At 37.7% G+C, this 23,073-nt stretch overlaps 7 protein-coding genes across 12 annotated transcripts in view; 3 read left to right on the forward strand and 4 right to left on the reverse strand.

The window, feature by feature from the left end:
• Positions 1-349: 349 nt before the first annotated feature.
• On the reverse strand, positions 350-4,876 carry LOC111455877 (probable polygalacturonase At1g80170). Its single transcript, XM_023097517.1, has 9 exons — positions 4,612-4,876; positions 3,068-3,199; positions 2,820-2,990; positions 2,691-2,711; positions 2,385-2,592; positions 1,207-1,288; positions 1,017-1,125; positions 827-943; positions 350-754 (listed from the first exon to the last, which is right to left on the reverse strand). Exons 1-9 carry the CDS (start codon positions 4,816-4,818, stop codon positions 473-475), a joined length of 1,329 nt encoding a protein of 442 aa, XP_022953285.1. The 5' UTR covers positions 4,819-4,876; the 3' UTR covers positions 350-472.
• Positions 4,877-8,364: 3,488 nt separating this feature from the next.
• LOC111455879 lies at positions 8,365-9,475 on the forward strand. Its single transcript, XM_023097520.1, has 3 exons — positions 8,365-8,623; positions 8,692-8,956; positions 9,030-9,475. Exons 1-3 carry the CDS (start codon positions 8,436-8,438, stop codon positions 9,312-9,314), a joined length of 738 nt encoding a protein of 245 aa, XP_022953288.1. The 5' UTR covers positions 8,365-8,435; the 3' UTR covers positions 9,315-9,475.
• A 185-nt stretch (positions 9,476-9,660) lies between these two features.
• Positions 9,661-11,908, reverse strand: LOC111455880 (zinc finger CCCH domain-containing protein 39-like). 4 transcript variants are annotated; one of them, XM_023097522.1, is made up of 3 exons: positions 11,602-11,902; positions 10,771-11,328; positions 9,661-9,903 (listed from the first exon to the last, which is right to left on the reverse strand). In XM_023097522.1, the coding sequence occupies exons 2-3, from the start codon at positions 11,261-11,263 to the stop codon at positions 9,710-9,712; spliced, it is 687 nt and encodes a 228-aa protein (XP_022953290.1). In that variant the 5' UTR covers positions 11,264-11,328; positions 11,602-11,902; the 3' UTR covers positions 9,661-9,709. The 4 variants fall into 4 exon arrangements, with proteins under 4 accessions (XP_022953290.1, XP_022953289.1, XP_022953291.1 ...); XM_023097521.1 differs by having other exon boundaries at positions 10,771-11,661; positions 11,753-11,901; XM_023097523.1 differs by having other exon boundaries at positions 9,661-9,946; positions 10,771-11,908.
• Positions 11,909-12,502: 594 nt separating this feature from the next.
• Positions 12,503-16,802, reverse strand: LOC111455878 (biotin carboxyl carrier protein of acetyl-CoA carboxylase). Of its 2 annotated transcripts, XM_023097519.1 has the most exons (10): positions 16,747-16,802; positions 16,461-16,528; positions 15,866-16,051; positions 14,556-14,635; positions 14,128-14,187; positions 13,785-14,039; positions 13,644-13,706; positions 13,049-13,117; positions 12,900-12,945; positions 12,503-12,807 (listed from the first exon to the last, which is right to left on the reverse strand). In XM_023097519.1, exons 2-10 carry the CDS (start codon positions 16,468-16,470, stop codon positions 12,737-12,739), a joined length of 840 nt encoding a protein of 279 aa, XP_022953287.1. In that variant the 5' UTR covers positions 16,471-16,528; positions 16,747-16,802; the 3' UTR covers positions 12,503-12,736. The 2 variants fall into 2 exon arrangements, with proteins under 2 accessions (XP_022953287.1, XP_022953286.1); XM_023097518.1 differs by lacking the exon at positions 16,747-16,802 and having other exon boundaries at positions 16,461-16,718.
• A 2,799-nt stretch (positions 16,803-19,601) lies between these two features.
• On the reverse strand, positions 19,602-20,106 carry LOC111456481 (late embryogenesis abundant protein 1-like). Its single transcript, XM_023098353.1, has 2 exons — positions 19,916-20,106; positions 19,602-19,826 (listed from the first exon to the last, which is right to left on the reverse strand). The coding sequence occupies exons 1-2, from the start codon at positions 20,078-20,080 to the stop codon at positions 19,692-19,694; spliced, it is 300 nt and encodes a 99-aa protein (XP_022954121.1). The 5' UTR covers positions 20,081-20,106; the 3' UTR covers positions 19,602-19,691.
• An 876-nt stretch (positions 20,107-20,982) lies between these two features.
• On the forward strand, positions 20,983-21,584 carry LOC111456350 (late embryogenesis abundant protein 7). Its single transcript, XM_023098173.1, has 2 exons — positions 20,983-21,072; positions 21,136-21,584. Exons 1-2 carry the CDS (start codon positions 21,019-21,021, stop codon positions 21,439-21,441), a joined length of 360 nt encoding a protein of 119 aa, XP_022953941.1. The 5' UTR covers positions 20,983-21,018; the 3' UTR covers positions 21,442-21,584.
• A 465-nt stretch (positions 21,585-22,049) lies between these two features.
• The window catches only part of LOC111456483 (geranylgeranyl transferase type-2 subunit beta 1-like), a 4,583-nt gene continuing 3,559 nt past the window's right edge, over positions 22,050-23,073 (forward strand). For both annotated transcript variants that reach the window (XR_002712770.1, XM_023098356.1), the window contains exons 1-3: positions 22,050-22,258; positions 22,581-22,634; positions 22,870-23,020. Coding sequence is in view for 1 of the 2 variants with exons in the window: in XM_023098356.1 (XP_022954124.1) it covers positions 22,581-22,634; positions 22,870-23,020 (205 nt within the window). In the remaining variant the exon portion in view is untranslated. The remainder of the gene's footprint in view (positions 22,259-22,580; positions 22,635-22,869; positions 23,021-23,073) is intronic.

Consider the following 23,073-nt stretch of genomic DNA (forward strand, 5'->3'; position numbering starts at 1 on the left):
AATATGCCTGACACGGAGTGATGTGCCAACGAGGACGCCGGACCCCCAAAGGATTAGATTGTGAGATACCACGGTTGAAGAGAAATGAAACATTTCTTATAAGAGTGAAATCTCTCTCCAGTAGACACATTTAAAAACCTTGAGCCGAAACTCGAAGAGAAAGCTAAAAAGAACAATATTTGCTAATGATCAGAAACTCGAGAGGGAAAGCCCAAAAATAAAACAAATGTCGTTAAAACTAAGCTTAATTTCATCGATTTCTACGCCAATTTAAAAATTTAAAAACTAAACTCGTAATTTAATCGAATTAAAAAATAAATCATATTAAATAGTAAATCTATGATATTTCCATAATTCATCTTCAGCTTCTGATTGCTTCTTCTCCAGCCATTGATTTATACAGAACATACAATACAACTTTACAAACCTCTCATAAGCTTCTGCAACTATGAAGAAGCTTCAGAAGTTGTCTCTAAAAAGAATGAGAAGCAGGGTGAGGCTGGACCTTCTGCTCGATGAAGCTCTCGTTACCGAGAAAGCACGGCGGGGGATAAACAGGCCCTGAACTTGAACCATTTGCTTGCCAGCAGAACGAAGTCAACATCTCGCCATCGTTCGATAAGAGTAGAACGTCTTCCATATATAAGTCGACACATGGCAACGTGTCGCTACAAGCAAATTTTATGGCCTCGTTTGTTGCTGTAGTTCCTTTGATGTGAATGAATGATATGTCTCTAACTTCAACAGCTGATGTCTGCCAATCTCAAAAACAAGAAGTTAAAGGTATGTCGTTTGGGTTCCGATATGAACGAGTTGGAACGAGTACCTGATTGGCACATGGATGATTCGAGTCGCAGTAATATTGATCTATGATTATCGGGTTTGATACATTTTTCATCAACATGTTCTTGAAGGTGATATCAGTGGCGAAGCCACTGCCACCCTGATGGACACAGCAAACAGGAGCACAGATCAGCTAATGTATATACGAATGAGCACGAACAAATGCGTTTTACCTGCCATGTTTTGATCCTTGCTCCGTTTTCGGTGTTCGACAAAACAGCTCCATCGACCCTTATGTTATGTACCTGCGCCCATGTGTTTTGCTTTCCCAAGCTGCCAATACTGATGAACGAAAGAGCGATTTATCGAAACCGGGTTCTTTGATCCAATCGGAGTGATCTAACTAGTGAAGATTTATGTTACCTTATTCCATGGCCTGGTCCACAGGCAATGTCTTTGATCAAGATCCTTGAAGAATTATTGACTATAGAGATACAGTCATCCCCTGGAAAGGAAATGCAGCTGGCATTAGAATTCTCTATTAGATAAAAGAGAAGGATACCGTTCGATCATCGTCTTTGTCGTCATATTAGCAATTTAGAAAGTCGAACTGAGCTGAAAGAAGCTGAAATTAAATTGAGAGTGTGCCGACTCGGCTCACATCCACAAATTGATTGTTTACTATTAAGGTTAAGATTTATATGATGTCAACTCATTCTTTTGCTATGAGACCCCACATCGGTTGGAGTGGAGAACGAAACATTTTTTATAAGGGTGTGAAAACTTCTCTCTTTTTAAAACCTTGAGGGGAAGACTAGAAGGGAAAACTTAAAGAGCACAATATCTATTAGCGGTGGGCTTGGGCCATTACAAATGGTACCAAAGTCAGACACTGGGCGGTGTGCCAGTAAGGACTCTAAGCCCTGAAGGGGGTTGACACCAAGAAGTGTGCCAGCGAGGACGCTGAGCTCTGAAGGGGGGTGGATTGTGAGATCCCACATCGGTTGGAGAGAAAAACAAAGCATTTTTTATATGGGTGTGGAAACCTTTCTCTAGTATACGCGTTTTAAAACCTTGAGGGGAAGCGCAGAAGGGAAAGCCCAAAGAGGACAATGTCTGCTAACGGTGGGCTTAGGCCGTTACAACTAGTATCAGAGTCAAACATTGGGCGGTGTGCTAGCAAGGACGCTAAGCCCCAAAGGGGGTGGACACTGGACAATGTGCCAGCGAGGACGCTGGACCTCGAAGGGGGGTGGATTGTGAGATCCGACATCGGTTAGAGAGGAGAACAAAACATTCTTTATAAGGGTGTGGAAACCTATTCCTAGCAGACACGTTTTAAAACCTTGAGGGGAAGCCTGAAAGGGAAAGCCCAAAAGGACAATATCTGCTAGTGGTGAGCTTGGACCGTTTCAACTGTATGATGGCCGGGAAAATTCAGGCATCAAACTAGGCCAAACATCGTGAGAGCAATATGAAGCCTACTTGAGTTGCATATTTATAACCGAAGATCGACTATTATGTCGTTCATAAATCTAAACTCATCAGAAGATAGAATCATAGAACAGTCTCAAATGATGAGTTGGTATTAGATGACTGACCTGTACTAACGACGCTATTCTTGACCGTGACACCCTTCGACGCACTGATATGGATTCCATCAGTATTCGGGCTAAAAGCAGGAGCGATCACTTTAAGATTAGAGGTAACGACGCGGAGACAGTTTGTGAAAGAAACATGCATCTGTTGACTGTCAATAACCAACAGATGATGAATCTTTAAATTCTTACACTTATGGAAAGTAAGGGCCTGCAAAAGAATAGTGAAAATGTCACCATGTCAATACATGTCAAAACTCAGCTGAGAAACAAAATGAAGATAGAACACTTAGCTCAAGAACAACTCACTGTTGGAGCATGTCGACACGGCTGCCATATAAAACCCGAAAAACAACGGTTAATGCCTACTTCGAGACAGATTTAGACAAGTTAACCTGAAATGGGACAGAAGGATACAGAGTTTGAAGAAGAAAATACATTTGTTGAGTTAATCTTGCAAGATCTCATCCACCATTTATATCCCATTCCGTTGATCTCGCCTCCGCCGTTGAGAGTCAGGTGGTTCACCGCACGAAAGTAAAGCCATTTCCTCGGGTTTCGACGTTCCCAAACGTTTGGATCTTTGGGAGCATTGATTGTGCCATGTATCTTATAAGAATACAAACTACATATAAGAGGTAAGGAGATGGTGTATGGAGGGTAGAAGAATGGCATTTGGCTCATACCCTTAAGGTCACCCTTGACCGACAAGGACCATGAAGCTCTATAGGGTGCACCAGGAATGTGTTACTAGCTGGAAAAACAATTCGTGTTCTAGTGGGGAAAGAACAGGCAGTCTTCCAGGCTTCAATGAGTGGCTTGAGACAAAAATTATTACAACATCAGCAAACACGACAGTTATACTTCATAGTGTCACAAATGTCTGTCCACAGCTAGCTTGTCCTCTTTCGGCTTTTCCCCTCGAGGTTTTTAAAACACCTCTACTAAGAAGAGGTCTTCACACCCTTATAAAGAGGTTTTTAAAACGCGTCTGCTAGGGAGAGGTTTCTACACTCTTACAAAAAAATGTTTCGTTCTCCTCCCCAACCGATGTGGGATCACTACTAGGGAGAGATTTCCACATTGTTATAAAGAATGTTTCGTTCTCCTCCCCAATCGACGTGGGATCACTGCTAGGGAGAGATTTCCACACTCTTATAAAGAATGTTTCGTTCTCCTCTCCAATCGACATGGGATCACTACTAGGGAGAGGTTTTCACACTCTTATAAAGAATGTTTCGTTCTCCTCTCCAATCGACATGGGATCACTACTAGGGAGAGGTTTTCACACTCTTATAAAGAATGTTTCATTCTCCTCCCCAATCGACGTGGGATCACTACTAGGGAGAGGTTTCCACACTCTTATAAAGAATGTTTCGTTCTCCTCTCCAATCGACATGGGATCACTACTAGGGAGAGGTTTTCACACTCTTATAAAGAATGTTTCGTTCTCCTCCCCAATCGACGTGGGATCACTACTAGGGAGAGGTTTCCACACTCTTATAAAGAATGTTTCGTTCTCCTCTCCAACCAACGTGGGATCTCACAATTCACTCCCTTCAAGGCCCAGTGTCCTCACGCTAGCACTCATTCCCTTCTACAATCGATGTGAGACCCCTCAATCCACCCCCCTTTGGAACCCAGCATCCTTATAGGCACACCACCTCGTATCCACCCCCTTCGAGGTTCAACCTCCTCTTTGGCACATCACTCGGTGTCTAGCTCTCATACCACATGTAACGGCCCAAGTCCACCACTAGCAAACATTGTTCTCTTTGTGCTTTCCCTTTCGGGCTTTCCCTCAAGGTTTTTAAAATGCGTCTACTAGGGAGAGATTTTCACATGTTTCGGTTCCTCCCCAACCGATATGAGATCTCAAAATAATCACTCTAACCCATAACAGGAAAATCAAGAAAAAGGGAAACCAGCAACAACATCATCATCATCAGATAGTCGACATTCATAAGAAGCTCGAAAATATATAATATCTGCAAGAACCATACAGCTCAATTGGTTCTAATGGTGAAAGAACAACCGATCTTCCAAGCAGCCAATAACGCCTAGAGCCACAATTATCACAAAGAATCTAGCATTTCAATCAAAAGCAATGAAGCAATCATTCTAGCCCCCAACAGGAAAATCAAGAACAGGGAAAACAGCATCATCATCAACAAATTGTCAATGTTCATAAGAATCTTCCAAACATACAGCCTGGGAATTTGTTAAATACCTGAGTATCATTGCTAATCCCATCTCCTTTCGCCCCAAAATCGGCAAGATAGAAAACCCTTTTGGATCTGGATCGACTTCTGTTCGCCCCAGAAAGTGGGAGCTGCAGCAACGAGTCAAATTCAGCCGAACATTCAAAGCTCAACCTCGCCAACACAGTGAATACCAAGATGGGTATCGGAGAGCGCCAAAATCGATGGGCTTCCATGTTCGGAAACAGAGCTTTCGCGGAAATGGTAGGTTTTCACGGCTAATTCAATTTGTTATATACTCCTCCAAACTTAGAAATTGTAACCAAACAAACTAATTCTCTTGTTTTAATTATGGGGTTGAATTATTGAACTTCATACAAATAGCTACTTAGACTTGTTTTTGCAATCTCTTTCAAGTTAGTTTAAGGTAAACATCGTGATAAGGAATGAATTCGAGTCACCGACATCGGTTAGACTAAAAGTGGACTTGATCTCGGCATGATCCTGTTACTACTTAAAATTGATCGAAGTCAAACTTATTTATCATAAAGTTTCTATGATTGAGTCATAAAAATTGAATGTGCATTTGTGTTTTAAAATATTTACTGATCATAATTTCATTTCTTCGTAACCACTCTCGCATGATATGAAATGTAGGATCAGTTCCTTTATTTCTTATACTCGAATGTCACGTGACGTTGACAAATATTAGAGTCATCGAAAGTTGAATCCATATTGATTTATAAATTTTAATCAAATGAGTTATATTTGTGTAAATTTTTATCATATGTAATTTTTTAAAATTACAAAATTGTCAATAGAAAGTCATCCCTAATTGTCAACAGAAAGTCAACCCTAATGTATTTTTTTTTTTGCCTTAATTTTGTAACATTTTATGATGGTTCAAGAGAAAATTTATATGGACGTTATCGTCACATTCACTATTGTTGATTCAACTATTAATTTATTAATAAAAAAACGAAGAATTTTATAGATAAAAAACGAAATTCTTCAAGAACTCGATTACCCCAGTTCTCAAATTTTGCAAAAATGAGAAATGAAATAGGTGGTGGGATGAAGACGTCATCGTTCGGTAGGACATCTCTACTCTAAATTATATATATATATATATATAGGGATGAAGACGTCATCGTCCCGTAGGACATCTCTACTCTAAATCATATATATATATATATATATATATATATATATATATATATACCATTTCTTCCCTCTTGTTAATATTTTTTTTATTTAATTTGTTATTTTATTTCTCAATTTAAAATATAATTTTAAAATAATTAAATAATTCCTAATACTATTTTAGTATTTTATATGTAATTATATAGTTTTGGTTTCTATTTATAAAATTGGTAAAATTAAAGTTTCATTAAATGTTTAAAGATAATAGACTTTTAAAAATAAAATATTTAACAATAAGATAAGTTGATGAGATTAATATGTAGAATTGGATGCAATTAATTGTCATTATTTAAAAAAAATAAAATAAAAAAAAAACTATACAACAAGTCAATTTAACAAATTAAGTGAATTAATTTAAATTAATTATTAATAAATACTAATATTTTCCACCAATATTAATATATCATTATAATTTAAACAATTAAGTTAGTATCACAAAGTCCAATCTCTCATTTTAAAAAAAAACAAACAAACATTTCTCATTCCAAATTTAAAATTTAAATAAATAAATTTAAAAAAAAAAAACCAAACATATTTACACTATCAAATCCTATTTTTCATAAAAATTAAAACATAAATTCTCTTTAATTTCCCAAATCCTACCGTGATCGGCGCTTGCCAGCCGCCGCCGCCGCTCTCTGTTTCTTGGCGCCGGATTTCCCGAAAGCGCTGCAGAGGCCACAAGCAGAGACTCTTGGTGACGGGGGCTCCACTGCCGGCGCCGCCATATCTTTGCTCCGGAACCCCCGTCCTCCCCCGCGGTTTGATCGGGTCCGGTCAATCGTCTTGATCGGCGGAATATTTCTTCCCGTCTTCACCTCGGGCGTGGCGCTGGATTCACCGTCGCTTGGGGCCGCCTTGTTGAGCTCCTCCGAGATGAACTTGTCTTCCCAAACGACACCGGAAGATCCCTGCCGCCGGAATGACACGACAGATCTCTGCAGACCAGCCATGGCCGCCCCTTTCTCCCTCCTCTGTTTCTTCTAGTCTAAAACGACCGGTGAAAAGAGGAGTATATGAAGGGAATTTAATCAGTTTCGGTCAACTAAGGAACTTAGTCAACTAATTTATTTTAAAGGATTTTAATAAGTCAATTATTGATGCTTGGGGATAACAAAAAATATATATATATATTTTTTTAAAAAAATGTATTTTTATTTAAAAAATATTTCTAAATTTTCAAAAAAGTTTTAATAATACTTCAAAATTTTCAAAAAAAAAATCTAGAAAATAATATTACTGTTAGTTTTGGATCAAAAACTGCTAATAATTTTTTAAAAATATCCTTAAAGGTTCAAAAATATTTTTACAGTTAATATTAAGTTTAAAAAATACTGATGAAATTTTAAATGTATCGTTAACACCGTAACTTTCATTAAAAAAAAATTTAAAAAAATTTATCGTTAATATATGGACGAAATACATCTATAGACATCTCATAAATTATGTTCATGATATTTCATTAATATTTCTGTAACGTGGTACTAATGGTAAGATTATTGTTTGAGTTTTTAAAAAAATTTAAAATATAATTTTTGATTTTTTTAAAAATTTAAAAGTATTAATGAAATTTTTTAAAATTTAAAGGTATTTTTGAAAAACTTTTGAAATTCAAATGTATTTTTAAAGCAGAGTATTAGTGTAAAGGCAAAAATATTTTTTTAACTTTTTTTTTTAAAGTTTAAGATTATTTTGTTAGACGATAATTTTATTAATTTAGATTAATATATATATAATACATCCTCCACAATTTCATTATTAAAATAAATCAGAATTCAATAAAATAAATAATTGAAGAAGTTTTACGCTATTATAAACAAAAAGAAAAATAATAATGTTGTAATATTTAAATAAAAATAATATTGAAGTTTGAACGGTTGGAAGTGACTTTTGTAGTGTTTTGGACCGTTTTGGATTTGTTTTAAGTACACATTTTAATTAGATGGATTACTTCACAAAAATAACATTCTTCTAAATTAGAAATATAGTCTTTGAATAAAATTAATCCATGAAGATTGAATGGTTGAAGTGACTTTCCACGCTTGGACCATTTCAAATATGTCCCGACCCATTTAATTTACATCGACTATTGTCCCCCGTACTTAAAATTATCTATACTATCCCGATCCTAACCGCCTAACACTATCGCATATTGTTAGTTCGATAGAGTTCATTCTAATACCACTTATATTAAGTTAACTGCTAACCGCTATTGTTCTCTTTGAACTTTCTCTTTCAGACTTCTCCTAAGGTTTTAAAATGCATCTACTATGGAGAGGGTCTAGCCCTACTCGACCGAGACAACGGGCTCTACCGCTAGTAGATATTATCAGCTTCACAATTTTAAACATGTCTACTATAATGAGATTTTCATGTTAGATCTCAAAACAAGAGGCCTCGAAAAATAGTATGATATTGTCCATTTTATCATTTCACTTTCCTTTCTCAAAATTCAAGTCTATTTGGGGCTTTTAGACACGTGTGTAATATCGATTTCCAGGCCCAAATCGATCGATTGGGCTAGCCCGAAATGCATTCCGAACATGACATTTCACGTTAAAAAAAACAAAAAAACAAAAAAAAAAAAAAAAAAGGAAATTCGAGTCCTGAGAGATGGTATTAAACCAAGTGTGAGGTCCATATTTAAAGCATGAAACTGCCATTCCTTGTTCTTTGTTCGATCGTTGAAACTCGAATGCGTCTTTTCAATAGTCACCAACAGACCGGAGACGCATTCATTGCTGGCATGGCTTCTTCCAAGAAATGGGCGACCACCATATCTCGGACAGCCTCTTCTCTATATTTTCTTCTCATTTTCACCCAAGTTCCTCTTTTCAGGTAAACTTTCCATCTCTTTTCCGTCCAAACAATGCATGGATCTAACCAGCAATGTTGTCGGAGGACAGGGTTCCATGCAGAGGATCATCATTGTCATCGTCATCGTCGCCATCGTGCACGACGCCACTGGAATTGACATGTTCCCAGCTGCTATCAAGCCAGGTCTTCCCTGCACCTGTCGTGGAGCTACTCCTCTATCCAGGAGCCATTGCAAAGGCCATATTTAAGAACAAACCCATTCCAGAATTCAGAAGTTTGCCAAAGATATACAAGTTTATCCGCATGAAAACACCACCAGCTTCTCCATTCACGTCGGATCTCCACCGCCTGGAGGTATATTACAATGTTTACTTTGTTTTCTTCTCTTTAAAGATCGAGAGTTTTTGGTGATGTTGAGGTGAAGCAGGTTATTGCTGGGAGTTATTTGGCGGTGGGAGGAGCTATGATGGGGATGGTTAGGCCTGGGAGTGGGCGGATGAGTCTGTTTGGTTGCCTTGTTGCTATGTGGGGTATTGTTTGGAGGAAATCTGCATATTACGATCATAATAAGCAATATAGCCGTGTCTATCCCACCATGTTTCTTGCTGTGCTTTTGGCTTTCCTGTCTGTTAGGAAGGATGTGAGGAGGATAGTTCGCTGTGTCAAAGCTCAAGGCAACCCTTCATGGAAGAAGAAGTTCAAACGCAGATGAATCCCCAAGGTTTCATGGGAATGGCACACTCACAATTCTTCTTTTTCTTACCCAATTCATGTCTATTTAATCTTTAAACTTTCACCAGCACCGTTCTAAACAAATTCAAAAGTTATGTAAGATATAAATTAGGATTTATTCTAAATGTAATACTATATATCTAGTAGAATTGCAAAAACGTGTTTTTAAGTAGCTAACGTGAGTAGAAAATTAAAAATGAACTATTATCATGAATTCAGATCTTCCTACATGCATCTCTGACAAAAAGTAAAAAAAAAATCATATTCTTGCTAAGAATGATATCCTAAATTCAATGTGGATAAGAAATTAAGAAGTTATGGAAGAACCTTCATTTAAAAGCCTCGGTATTTGGTGAAATCTTTGTTGTGGGTAACTCAATCTTCGAGCCAGTCCGCGTAAATGGCAATCAACCTCTTAGACTTCTTTGATTTAAAGAATTGCTTCATTCTTGGCTCTTCGTTCTTACAGACGGTTCCAATTTCAGCTTGGGTAGCGGCAGAAGTTGTTGCAGAGGCATCAGATACGCTCCCACGTTGTGATGCAATGAAGGGCTCGAGCTTTTGTAGTTCTATTTTCTCCAAAAACAAAGAACACAAGGACAACATCAATGCCTGTAATTTGACAATCACCAACTTTTGATTTAAAAACGATTCAAGCAGTGATTAAGTAGTAAATCCACATGGATGAAATTTATACATATGGTTAAACAGTCATGTTTAGTGTTTTCGTGCTTCTGAGGAACAATATCTAATCAACGCTTAAAAATTGACCCCTCCACAACCACAAAATCTTCCAAGAAATGAGATTACGAGGGGATTCATTTGAATCAACCCAAGGTTATTTATATCATAAAATTTCTCTTAATAAAGTAAATGGCAAAAGAAAATAGATTTTATATGCACTGAGACATTCATTCTTGCTCGGAGAGCTGCAAGTCACTTGAAATCATATAATTATTAAGAATCATGCGTACGATTTTGTCCACTTTGAGTATGAGCTCTCATGACTTTGTTTTGGGAAAGTTTTTAATTTTCCCAAAAGGCCTCGTACTAATGGAGATTTATTCCTTACTTATAAACCCATGATCGTCCCCTTAATTATTCGGTGTGGGACTGCCGTCCAACAATCCTACAATTCTTCCTTCGAACAAAGTACACCATAGAGTCTCCCTGAGATCTATGGAGCCATTGAACAGCCTCCTCTTAATTGAGGCTCGACTCCTTTCTCTAGAGCCCTCGAACAAAGTACACCTTTTGTTTGACACTTCATCACTTTTTTACAACACCTTCGAGGTTTACAACGTCTTTGTTCGACATTTGAGAATTTTATTGACACGGCTAAATTAAGAACATACCTCTACGGATACCATGTTAATATCTACTACAATCCTCAACAATAGCATGGTAATGGAAAGGAAAGAGGAATCTCAAAATACCTGCTTCTTCATGGGCAAAGCGACAAACCGCCCCATATGAGCAGCTACCAGTCGTCTGCAAGGGGTAACAGAGCCTTGTTTTGCATCTTACAGGCTTTGGAATCTCACCGCGGACAACAATCTCTGTCTGTACTTTTGATCTGACTTCTTCCAATTGATCCAACCCACGTCTTCGATCCATAACATGACCAGAATCTACTATTCTAACCTCATAATTCTGGGTGGAGGAGCCAAAAGCTCTAGTTTTCTCAGGATTTTCATGAAGGTAACGACACTGATCCCCATATGCACATTTCCTCCGGCGTTGGAACTGTCTGCATACTTTCATTTCATTCGAACGCCCTGACAATTGACCTTCATGAAATCCAATTCCTCGCAAGGAAGGTAACCTTCTATGAGTATCATTCAAAGCAGGTGTAGACATACACCCCAACTCATGGTCATACCCAATGTTCCGATTGTTCGATGGTGGAATCCGAGATTTTGAAGGCATCGTACGCTGTTGGAGTCCACTATCCGAATGTGAAGGAGGCAATGCCGACGAATCGCCACGAGCCTCTGGGACCGGAGGAGTAATTTAGTTAAAACGATAAGTAGCACTCATCTCAAGGGCCAAATCGTCCAATTTCAAGTTTCAAGTTCTTCGAACGGAAAATCAGTAGGATTCCAAGCAATATTTCTTTTCCGAAAAGTTACAATTGCAAGATTCGCTGAAATCTCTGTGCATCGTCAAAATCTTCAACGCAAGAGAATCGAGAATTGTCACATGCAGTTAAGTAGTCGAGGAGACCAAATTTAACGCAAAAGAACAAAAAAGATTTCGGTAGATGCCTGATGAAAAATTGTCCAGTAATCAACTACATTGTCGAAAGAACTTCCAGAAGAGCAAACCTACGTCCACAAATTTGGAAGAAACCGATGAAATTTGAAATGGCAAACGACATATCCAATTTATCGACAGGTATAACAATACAATATTTACAATGTAGGTGGGAGAAATACGAAACCGAAACCCTAGCCGTCCATTGGAAAACTCAGCGGAGAAGATGAAATGGACTCCGTCGTGAGATTCAGCGGTGGAGTCCCGATCATAAATCACGGTCGCCTCGCTGCTTCGGTTTGGGGTTTTTTTTTCCTTTCCCGACTTGTTTCGCGGTCGAATTTTTGAACTGTTTTATTATTATTTTTTCATTTCCATATTCTGAAAATTAATTTCAAATATTTATGATATTTGTTTATTACCAAAAAAATTTACTCCAATTTATAAAATAATGAAAAATTACAATTTTGGCTACAAATTTTAAAAGTTTGACTATTAAGCGAGCGATTGTCTACACTAATTAGTTGTAACAACCCAAGCCCTAGAATTAGTTGTAATAACCAAGCCCTAGATAATATTGTATGTTTTGGCTTATTACATATCGTTGTCATCTTCACGATTTGGGCTATTACAAATGGAATCGTAATCAAAACCGAGCAGTGTGTCAACAAGGACACTGGACTTTCAAGAGGGTGGATTGTAAAATTTCATATTGGTTAGAGAGAAAAACGAAACATTTCTTATAAGGGTGTAGACAGTTACCCTAGTAAATACGTTTTCAAACCGCGAGATTGACAGTGATATGTAACGAGTCAAAGCAGACAAAATCTACTAGCGGTAGACTTGGATTGTTACATTAGATCAGCAAATTTATAAATCAATGACATATTAAACACAAACCAAAAAATTAGGTGATACAAAATGAAAATTTTAAGAACTTATTAGATGAACGATAAAGCCCGAACATTTACTCCATGTAAAAGAAAAAACTTGAAAGTCCCGTAATAGAAATTCCTACAAGTTCAACGGCTAAATCCTAAAAGTTCAATGCAGAAATTTGTTTATTGAAATGAGAGAGATGAAATGGAATGTATAAGCAATCTAGAGGCACAGAATCTAAGAGTAATGATTTGATTTGGAAGCAATCTACTGAAGCTTCTTTATCCCAGGAAATGAAGGCAGAATTGCAATAAGCGCATCACCATATCCAACAGGCTCTGTCATGAAAATGGTGAATTGCTAAGCCATTGTTCACGAAACTACAGCGTATTAAAGGGTAGAAGAAGAAAAACATCGAAAACCGACTTACCGCCATCCTTGCGCAGTATCTTCACGACTTCTCCAGATATGTCCGACTGCAAAATGAAACGAAGAAACAATGTGCAAGAACAGTGAGAGCTTTATGTGAATATAATCAGCTCAGTACTGACCAATGAAGTTTAAAGACAAGACTCGAACCTCGATAGGGATCTCGGCACTTAACTGATCAATGAAACAAAGCACTTGACCCTCTTTTACAACCTGGTTCTGTTTAGTGAATCAATGTTAGTGAAGTTTGGTGTAACAATCCAAGCCAACCGTTAGCAAATATTGTCCCCTTTGAGCTTTCCCTTTCGAGTTTCCCCTTAAAGTTTTTAAAACGCGTCTACTAGGGAGAGGTTTCCACACCTTTATAAGGAATGTTTCGTTCCACTCTCCAACCGATGTGGAATCTTACAGTCCACCCCCCTTGAGAGCCTAACGCCCTCGCTAGCACACCGCTCGGTGTCTAACTCTGATACCATTTGTAATAGTCCAATCCATAGATATTTCCACGCAGTTTTAAAACACGTCTACTAGAGAGAGATTTCCACACCCTTATAAGGAACATTCCGTTCCCTCTCCAATCGATGTAGGATCTTATTTCATCACGCCAATAAACATGTCTAATGCTAAAAGAAAATGGGAAGATCAAAATGCAGCAGACCAGAAGCAACTAAAAAGAACGCAATATAACCTATGAACTCTCCCAGGTTTCTTTTCTCCTTTGTGGGGGCGTGTGGATTCAACATACCTCTTTGCACGACGGCGGAGCAAGCTTGCCTTTTATGGTTCGACACCGCCTAAAAAACCCAACCTGCATTCAAATCTCACCTCACCTCACCATCCATGACTTAGGCAAGAAGAAAATAAACAAAAAACGTTGTATGCTTACTTTAGGAGATGAAAGTATTGCTAGGCCTTCATCTCTAGCTTTCTCTACAAATCTGGAGATCCCCTCCGGAGACGAAGAAGAAACAGGTTCTGGTTTGAATAAAGCCAATGATGTTGTTTTAACCATACCGTTTGAATCCGATTGTATAGAACTTGTACTTTGAATATCAGGAGATGGAGCTGGTTCTGGAACTGGAGGAAGAGGTACATTTTCGCTTTTTAAATCCCTCACTATCTGCAACTTGAATCCTTTGAGCTGATTGCAGAAGGAGAAGGAAAGTATTTGAGACAAAGAGCAATCGAAGTTCAAATAGTTAAAAACAGTGCAACACAACGCTACATACTTTCAATTCGAACTCTGCAATCGAAGATGTGTCACATATGTTTGTGAGAAGGGTTTCCACCTGCATACTCGAATGAAAAGTATGTTTAGATTCCCAAACGACAAGGTCACTTCGAATAAACGAGCGATTTCAGTACGAAAACATCATCATACAAATCCAACAAAGCATGGAAGAAAGTTTAGCTTGTTGAAAATGTTTATTTTCCCAATTTCAAGCCACAATATACACGAGAATCCAATGCTCGATAAACGTATAAAGCTACCCATACACTGATCCGTCTAATATCGAAGATTTTCCATCACACTAATCGACTTTCTGACGCCGCCATCACCCTTATATTTCCTCTTCCCAACCAGTAGAGAACAAGCAAAAAGCTCCAGTCTACTTATTGACTAAACTTTTAACTCATAAAAGAACGCCAAGTTTACCTCCTGCAAATTTGGGATAAGTTGGCTGGCCGAACTGGAAGGTTTTGTTTCTTCAGAACCTGTTTCTGATCCGGTTATGGCTGTACAACGTCAATGAGACATGCAAATCAGAGAGTCTAACATTCCAACAGGGTTTAGGAAACAAAATATAGTAATAATGATGTACATAGTTGTAATAGCTCAAACCCACCGCTAGCAAATATTGTCTTCTTTGGATTCTTCCTTCTAGGTTTTTCCTGGTTTTAAAACACGTCTGCTAGAGAGAGGTTTCCACACCCTTATAAGGAATGTTTCCTTTCCCTCTCCAACTGACGTGGGATCTCATAATCCATCCCCCTTGGAGGTCCAACATCCTCGCTAGCACACCATCCAATGACTATCTCTAATACCATTTGTAACTACCCAAACCCGCCGCTAGCAGATATTGTCCTCCTTGGGCTTTTCCTTCTGGGCTTTCCCTCAAGGTTTTAAAACGTGTATGCTAGAGAGAGGTTTCCATACCCTTATAAGGAATGTTTCGTTCCCCTCTCCAACTGACGTGAGATCTTACAATCTACCCCCTTGGAAGTCCAGCATTCTCGTTGGCACACCTCCCAATGACGGACTCTGATACCATTTATAACTACCCAAGCTCACTGCTAACATATATTGTCCTCTTTGGGCTTTTCCTCAAGGCTTTAAAACGCGTCTGCTAGGGTGTAGGGAGAAGTTTCTACACCCTTATAAGGAATGTTTTGTTCCCCTCTCCAACCGATATGGGATCTCACAAGAGTTTTGTCAAAATGGTGAGCATCAAGTACTTCGTGTAACTTCGAATGGCGTGAACGAAAGCTCCAGAGATTGACAACCTCCAGGAGTTTTGAGAATGCAAAAATGTATATGCCTCAAAGGTGTATATGAATAACCAAACCTTTAACATTCATGGTAATTGGCCTTAAAAAGTAGACTCAAGAAGCCTAGTTCACTTTTCAAAAGCTCTGCCCAATCCTAATCCAATCACACCAGCTTACCAATTTGTTCATGTAAAATTCCTAACGTACTTTCAATTCAAAAGAAAACCCGTTGTAAGACGAAAAACAAAGAATGTGACAATCCAAGCCCAACACTAGTAGATCTTGTTCTCTTTGGACTTTCTCTCGGGCTTCCCCTCAAGGTTTTAAAACGCATCTACTAAGGAGAGGTTTCCACACCCTTATAAATAATGTTTCGTTCCCCTCTCAATGTGTAATCTCACAAAGAAAACTGACTTTTGACAACAATTACATAATGTTGGGCTTCATGAAAAGATTACAAGTAACATAAACACATACTCTGGGTCTCAGGCGATGCATTACAACAAGCACGCAAATCTCTTCGAGACGAACATGATATTATCAAACTCGAATATCGCTGCGGTGTCCTGCTCCAATTTCTTAAGCTACAAGATGGTAAAGTAGAGACTCTTCCCCTACAAACATCCAACCTGAAGACTTTAAAGTCTGCAGTTCTCAAGCTGCCTGCAATACGAGGAGGAAAGCAACAACAGCAGCAGAGAAACTATGATTATGATCATAATAAAAGAAAACGAAGTAAGAATCTCATCCCTAAGAATCTCATCCCAATCTTTATACTTAAATTTGTATATCAAGAAGATCCGATCATTCTCATTCTCATTCTCACCCCCCATTCATATCATTGAAACTCAAACCCTCGGGTTAAGTGCGGAATGCAGAAAAGAACTTCGAAATCATATACATTCATTAAAATCCATCATCATAGCCATGATTTTGAAAGAATTCAAGAATTATAGCTTCATCATTACCAAGAAAAGAATCAAAACAAAACTCAACCAAGATAACCCATACGCGAGACTAGTAAATAAAACAAAACTAAAAAGGAGCATGAATGGCAGAAAGAAACACTTACAGGACGCCATTACAGAGTACAGAAGCTCCAAGAACGATGGGCAGAGGAGTTCAGAGTATGGGCCAACACTGCAAGAACAAAAAGATCATAAATAAGAAAAAAACTGTGTTGATTCCTCCTGAGACGGCTAGAAAAAGGGGCGAGAATTTTGGTGGTGTTCAAGATCCCAAGATAAGAAAAGATGTTGTGAACAAAACGGGGTTTGGAAGAGAAATTCGACGAAAATCCGTTAAAAAAGAAACCCGAAATTGTAAACGTTTTGTTTAGGTGAACAGTTGGGCCTAACCAGACGTGTCGAGCTTTTGTTCTTCTCTAACCCTTTCTCGTTCATTCAAAGCTGAATTTTGGGGGATCGTTTGCTTTTATAATTGTGCTTTAAATGAGGAATAAATTATAGGTACCCACTGGGATACTTGTCACGCCGCCACTTACAATGATGTCATAATCCTCATAACACTTCACCCAAATATTAATCGTAAAGATGTGGATCCCACCTCTCTCGAGTAGACACGTTTTAACATCGTGAAACTGACGGTGATATTTTGTAACTGTTCATGCCTACTACTAGTAGATATTGTTCTGATCAGTGCCTCTAATCGTTTGTCTGGTAACTGCCTCTGATATCATTAAGTTCACCGCTAGCAGATATTGCTAACTTTGACCCATTACATATCGTCATCCGTCTTACAATTTAAAAAACGTGTCTATTAATGGTTTCCACCTTGTGGGCCTTAACATCAATTTTAAAACATCATTATCAAATCGACTGCAATCTTTTTCTGTCTGCGAGGATCCCAACCCCAACAGAGCGACTTCTACTTCTAATAGGCCTTGAACTAAATCAGAATCATTCTCAACAAGTCCAACCCATTTTTTTCATCGGATTCGAATAGAGACCAAAAATCTTGAACAACCGATTCGGCAAAACAACTGAAAAGATAAAGAAGGCAAGTTCAAGAGAGGTTTTCCCTAATTCGTGGTCTTCAAAGATAGGCAAACGAAGGGAATCACAAAGCAAGAACGTAGTTGTTTGTGTAAATGGAATCGAGTTTCACATCATAAAACGACGAAGTGAACCAACGAATCAAGCCGAACACATCTTTGATCCACTCTACGAACTGAAAGCGACATCTTGCAAAACAACCACGCAACACCCGGATCTACAAGAATGGCTATATAGGTCAGTGGCGCTATTCTCGCTTTGAGTTCTGCTCTCAGTATGTGTGCTTACATAGGAGTTACTATTCGGCCGTAGATCGGGTTCTGGGTTCTTCCCTCGAACTCCCCGAGGGGTATTTTATAATGTAAAGCTAGTCTAAAGTCGATTCAGTATAAGGGCTACTGGTCGGTGTAGCAGATTTGATCATCCTCTGCTTGTAGGGATTTGGGGCACCGCCCCGAAGCGTCACAGACGAACCCAGGTGAATCAACACCTAGTTCTTTCCTACCGAGAATTTCTTCTCTCAGATACCGAATAAAGAATCAACACCTAGTTCTCTCGGATACCTCACTTTATTCGGTTAAACAAAGATAGGATACTGCACCTGAGGAAGAATTCCAACTATTAATCCGAAAGATGCCCAACATATAGAGAGAGGTTTCCACCTTGTGGACCCCTAACACACTGTCCGTGTTCTGATACCATTCGTAATTATCCACTTTGACCTGTTTCATATCGTATTTTTTATATCTATTATTTAGTTCTTATGGACTCGTGCCCGGGTGATCTCACCAAAGTGCCGGGTGGTGGGTATGCAAATTGCACACCTCAGGTAAAATAGATGGCCCCAGGGGCACTTTGGCACCTAGTCCATCTATCTAATCCAAAGCCCTTGGTTTGTCGGGTTTGAATATTCAATGTGTCCAATTCAAGCTCCAATAATAACAAATTAAAAAACAATAATCATTGCATTTATTCCATAATTATTGCATTATTTTTTGCTTTATTATTTCATTTTCATTAATTCATTCAGTAAACCTAACTACTCTAATAGGATACCATTTTCTCCTCTTTAATTTTATAGGAGCACATGAAAATTTGTTTAAATAAAAAAATTAAACATTTAAACTAATAATCCAAACACGCCATAAATTATTTTTTATTTTTACTTTCTTAGAAATATAAATAAATATCCAATAAAAAAAAAGTTTTCAAAACTTTTATTAATGCTAAAATACTTTTTTAAACTTTTTTTAAACTTACTAAAACAATATTCATAAACTTATAAATAAATAAAATATAAATATAACTCCATGTAAATAAATAAAATATACTATTAATCAAATCTAAAAAAAATACACTAACTTCCAAAATATCTCAAATAAATTAATTATTAAAATATATCTCCAAATATTATATTTAATTCACTTATCTTTCAAAATATCTCAGATAAACTAATTATTAAAATATACATATCTCATATAAACTAATTATTAAATATATCTCAAAATATCATATTTAATTCACTTGTCTAAATATATCTCAAAATATCATATTTAATTCACTCGTCACATTCAACAGATGGGCTAAGCCATTCTTTATTTCAATTCGTCGTCTACGGCCAAGCGATCGCACTTGCGTCGCACGTTCCAACAACAAATGAGCGAGCTAAGCCAATTCGGAGCTAAGCCAATTCGTTCTTGCGTCGCCTACGACCAAGCGACGTATGCTCAAGCCTCTGGCCTCGGTTTTAAGGAAAAGTTTTAGAAAACAGGGCAAAGAGAGATTTTCGAGATTTTTGAAATAGACCTAATGTATATAATGATTATAAATTATAAATAATAATTCGTTCAGGAATGAAAATTGGATTTATCTATGAGCATAGTAAAATGGTTTAATCAATGCAATGAATTGTTTCATCATAAGACAAATCCTAATTAAATTGATGAGCCCCACCCTAGTAGACCAAGCCTATGTTGCAGTCTACGTTATTCAATTTATTGCTTTATTTTCGGTAGCAACAATTAAGAAATGTTTGCCCTGCTACTAAATCAAAAGCTTCCGAGTTCTAGTAAGATTTATAATACGAACCATCACCCTCTTTCACAGATTTATTAGGTAAAGTCTTATCTAAATTGACCCATATGCCCACTTTTAAATTACGAGATTGTACGAAAGCTCAAACGCGCGAAAATAATAAAGAATGAAATTAATTAGGAAAAGGAAGGGGACAATACATCACTCTCTCCCTTTAAATTATTTATACAAAATGAAGTTATTGAAGAACGAAATTAACTTGTAGGGGAAGGATTGTTGGTAGGGTTGTTGTTGGGTGAGGTGGTGGTATCAGTGTCAGTCTTCATCCCAAGTGTGTTCTTCACTGCCTCAGCTGCTCCTTGAGCCATGCTCTTCACTTGCTCTCCAGTCTACACAAACACACAAAAACAACACCAAAGTGTTAAAAAAAACACACCCATTCTTGTCAGTGAAAGTAGAGAAAATGACAAGTACTTGCCTGTTGGAGGAAGCTGGCAGCTTGGTCCTTCAGGTCGGTGGCAGTTTGGGCGGCGGATTGGGCATCCTGGGTGGATGTTGCTTGGCTCATAACCTCATCCTTCTTGACCTGAGCTTGCCCAACAGTCTCCCCAGCCTTGAAGCTCAAATCCTGTTGGCTTGCCATTTCTCTAAATTTTTATGTTTTTCTTGGTGTTTTTGGGAAAATAGACGTGGGAATTGATGCATTGAAAGGTGATCAAAGCCGGAGATTATATAGCGCTGTCAAATGGTTGGGACTTGGCCTGTTTTTGTGCATGGCCTTGCACTTGCCTGTTTGTTGTTCCAGATTTTTGGGGTTGGAATGGACTATTTCAACGTTTATATATATATATATGTTTAAGTTGGTAGTATACTGACCTAAAACACGAATTAATTCATGGTACGTGACATGGGTCCAATGAAAATTGGTCGAGTACATAGGTTGGGTCGAGTTGAAAAAATCTATTTAGAATTGATCGAGTTGATGACTCGAACCACTAAATAGAGTTTACAACCCAGCCCACCTCGAAATGGTTTGATTTGAATGGTTGAGTTCTTTTTTAATTGTTCGAAGAAAATAATATTTATCCAACGATCCTTTGATAAGATTGTTCTTCAATTTGATAAGATTTTAGTCTTCTGCTCTACTAAGTGAGTTATACGGGCCATTTCCTTTCCGACAAAATTAGACGTATTTTCAATAGCGGATTTGAACCAGTTTTTATAATCAAAGAATACACTCTCCATTGGTGTAAACCTTTTCCGAAGCAAAACCATGAGAGCGCTTATGCTTAAGGTGGACAATATCATACCATTACTGTATTTTTATATAGATTTGAACAAGCACCGACGGAAGCAGGAGCAAACACGTGGCAAGAGCACATAGGCTGAGTCATCGATTTGGTGCCGCCAAAGTCTGTGAGAACAGTGGAGCAGCATCCCAGGCGAGGGCACGTAAGCCCTACACGTGTCACTTCCGTGGACTCGTGTCAATCCATTTGGTAGCTCCGGGAAGCTTATAAATAAGCTGGATTTGATTCATCCCATCATTACTCACAAAAGAAACAAATCTATTTCTAAACAATGGCATCCCACAATCAGAGCTACAAAGCTGGTGAAACCAAGGGCCGAGCTGAGGTATTTTCTTGATTTAAAAATGAATTATTTTCTAAATTAATTAATTAATTATTATTATTTTAGGAGAAGACTAGTCAGGCGATGGGTACAATGGGGGACAAGGCCCATGGAGCAGCGGAGTCCACGAAAGAATGGGCCAAGGAGTCCAAAGATCAGACAGGAAGCTATATGTCGGATAAGGCCCAAGCGGCCCGAGAGAAGGCCCAATCTGGGAAGGAGACGACCGGAGGGATACTGGAGCAGACGGGCGAGAAAGTGAAGAGTATGGCCCAAGGAGCGGCGGATGCTGTGAAAAGCACTTTTGGTATGGCCCACGATGATGACGTGGGCAAGGAGGGGAGTGACACCACCACTTATCGCAGGGGCTGATTCGTAATTATGTTGTTACTGTTCTGGTTTTTGTTTTTTCTGCATGGTTTGTTGGTGTTGTGTCGTGTAACATTTCCCTCCCTTTTTGTTGGAGGTGGTGTTTGGTGGTCTGTATTCCAATAAGAACATCCTTTGTCTTTGCTTAGCTCGTATTTTGCTTAGCTCGTATTATCCAACTCAGATAGAATGAACTTAAGTATTTTAATAATAAATGCAAGTAAAATTTAATTTAAAACTAAGAGAGAAAAATAGATCTGAAAATATTATTATTTAATTGAGATCGAAATTCAATCTTCATTCATATTCATATATCAACTAATAACGACGTATTGTGTAATAACTTCTATTTTTTTTATTTTTTTAAATAGTTTGTATTATTTTTACTGAAATATTGGTAATAATTTTACTTAAACATCAATTATATTTTTTTCAAGCTTTTAATTTTTTGAAGGATGTTTTATATCAATTAAATTATATTATTGTCAAGATATAAATATGAAATAAAATAAATAAATTTTGAGGAGTAAAATAAAATTGAAATGTTTTTTTTAGTTTAAATAATAATAAATATAGAAATTTCCATTTGTAATTAAGTGGAATTTTTTTAGTGAAAAAAAAACTTTGAAGAGTCAATTTCAGTCATCGATCTAATTTTCTCTCTCTATATCTCTCCGTACAGACCTAGCTCCGTTTTCTCTCTCAACGATTTCGCCCTCGCTTCAATCTCCGTCGTGCTTGGCCATTGGCGATTGCGCCATTTCTTCTTTGTGTGGGTTTATTGTCACTCCTTCTCTCCCGCGTTCTTTCTTCCGTTCAGGTTTCAACCGTGTTCTTTCACTTGATTTCATTATTGCTTGAGATTGATCACTTTGTTATTGAGATTATAATTTCACTGTTCGTCGTTATCGTTCAAAAGTTTATACGGGTTAGTTCTTTCATAGCCGAGTAAATTGATGGTTTAAGTAGGAAATATACACTTAGTTCTTGCCCAATCGCTGTTTTTTCGTTGTTCGTGAGATTCTGTATATTGACCATTTATTGATCCTTACAAAATTTCTGTGTTTGTTATGTTTGTTGAGTTTTACTTTGTTACCATCGATTTCCATGAAATAATAGCTAATTAGGCCAGGACTTGACAGATGGGGGAACTGGCCGCTGAGAAGCATGTTAAATACATACTATCAGTTGAAAAGGTGCGTTTTCCATTTGTGGATCTCATGCATTTTAGGGTATGTTTGGGAGTGATTTTGAAATGGCTAAAATCACTGTGGTGGTGTTCAAAATCGCTATGAAACATGTCTTCAATCATTTAATTGATTTTCATACGAGTATAATTGTTTTGAATCTGATAAAAATGATTTTAACCATTTCAAAGTCACTCCCAAATGTTACTTTAGTTGCCCACATCTTTGATCGTTTTGTGTCCAGAGAAAGGATGATTTTCAATCCGTGGTGATGGAACATCTAAGAATGAATGGTGCATACTGGGGGCTGACTGCACTGGACATTCTTGGAAAGCTTGACATTGTAGACGCTGATGAGGTTATTTCCTGGGTCATGTCATGCCAGCACCAGTCTGGTAAGTTCTCCAAAAAAAAAAAAAAAAAAAAAAAAAAAAAAAAAAAAAAAAAA

The sequence above is a fragment of the Cucurbita moschata genome, unplaced genomic scaffold, assembly GCF_002738365.1.
Source record: "Cucurbita moschata cultivar Rifu unplaced genomic scaffold, Cmos_1.0 Cmo_Scf00018, whole genome shotgun sequence".
NCBI classification, from domain to species: Eukaryota; Viridiplantae; Streptophyta; class Magnoliopsida; order Cucurbitales; family Cucurbitaceae; genus Cucurbita; species Cucurbita moschata.

Excerpts from the sequence above, each read along its gene's own strand:
- LOC111455877 (XM_023097517.1), bottom strand. The coding sequence starts at position 4,818 with ATGGAAGCCCATCGATTTTGGCGCTCTCCGATACCCATCTTGGTATTC. Across the intron at positions 2,712-2,819 it reads GCAAGATTAACTCAACAAAT|CCGTGTCGACATGCTCCAAC; the intron begins GTATTTTCTTCT and ends TTTATATGGCAG. Across the intron at positions 2,593-2,690 it reads CGTGTCGACATGCTCCAACA|GCCCTTACTTTCCATAAGTG; the intron begins GTGAGTTGTTCT and ends ATTCTTTTGCAG.
- LOC111455879 (XM_023097520.1), top strand. The coding sequence starts at position 8,436 with ATGAAACTGCCATTCCTTGTTCTTTGTTCGATCGTTGAAACTCGAATG. Across the intron at positions 8,624-8,691 it reads ACCCAAGTTCCTCTTTTCAG|GGTTCCATGCAGAGGATCAT; the intron begins GTAAACTTTCCA and ends GTCGGAGGACAG. Across the intron at positions 8,957-9,029 it reads CGGATCTCCACCGCCTGGAG|GTTATTGCTGGGAGTTATTT; the intron begins GTATATTACAAT and ends GAGGTGAAGCAG.
- LOC111455880 (XM_023097522.1), bottom strand. The coding sequence starts at position 11,263 with ATGCCTTCAAAATCTCGGATTCCACCATCGAACAATCGGAACATTGGG. Across the intron at positions 9,904-10,770 it reads CTTTGCCCATGAAGAAGCAG|AACTACAAAAGCTCGAGCCC; the intron begins GTATTTTGAGAT and ends TGGAGAAAATAG.
- LOC111455878 (XM_023097519.1), bottom strand. Across the intron at positions 13,118-13,643 it reads CTCCGCCGTCGTGCAAAGAG|AACCAGGTTGTAAAAGAGGG; the intron begins GTATGTTGAATC and ends TTCACTAAACAG. Across the intron at positions 12,946-13,048 it reads GTGCCGAGATCCCTATCGAG|TCGGACATATCTGGAGAAGT; the intron begins GTTCGAGTCTTG and ends TTCATTTTGCAG.
- LOC111456481 (XM_023098353.1), bottom strand. The coding sequence starts at position 20,080 with ATGGCAAGCCAACAGGATTTGAGCTTCAAGGCTGGGGAGACTGTTGGG. Across the intron at positions 19,827-19,915 it reads CTGCCAGCTTCCTCCAACAG|ACTGGAGAGCAAGTGAAGAG; the intron begins GCAAGTACTTGT and ends GTGTTTGTGTAG.
- LOC111456350 (XM_023098173.1), top strand. The coding sequence starts at position 21,019 with ATGGCATCCCACAATCAGAGCTACAAAGCTGGTGAAACCAAGGGCCGA. Across the intron at positions 21,073-21,135 it reads AAACCAAGGGCCGAGCTGAG|GAGAAGACTAGTCAGGCGAT; the intron begins GTATTTTCTTGA and ends TTATTATTTTAG.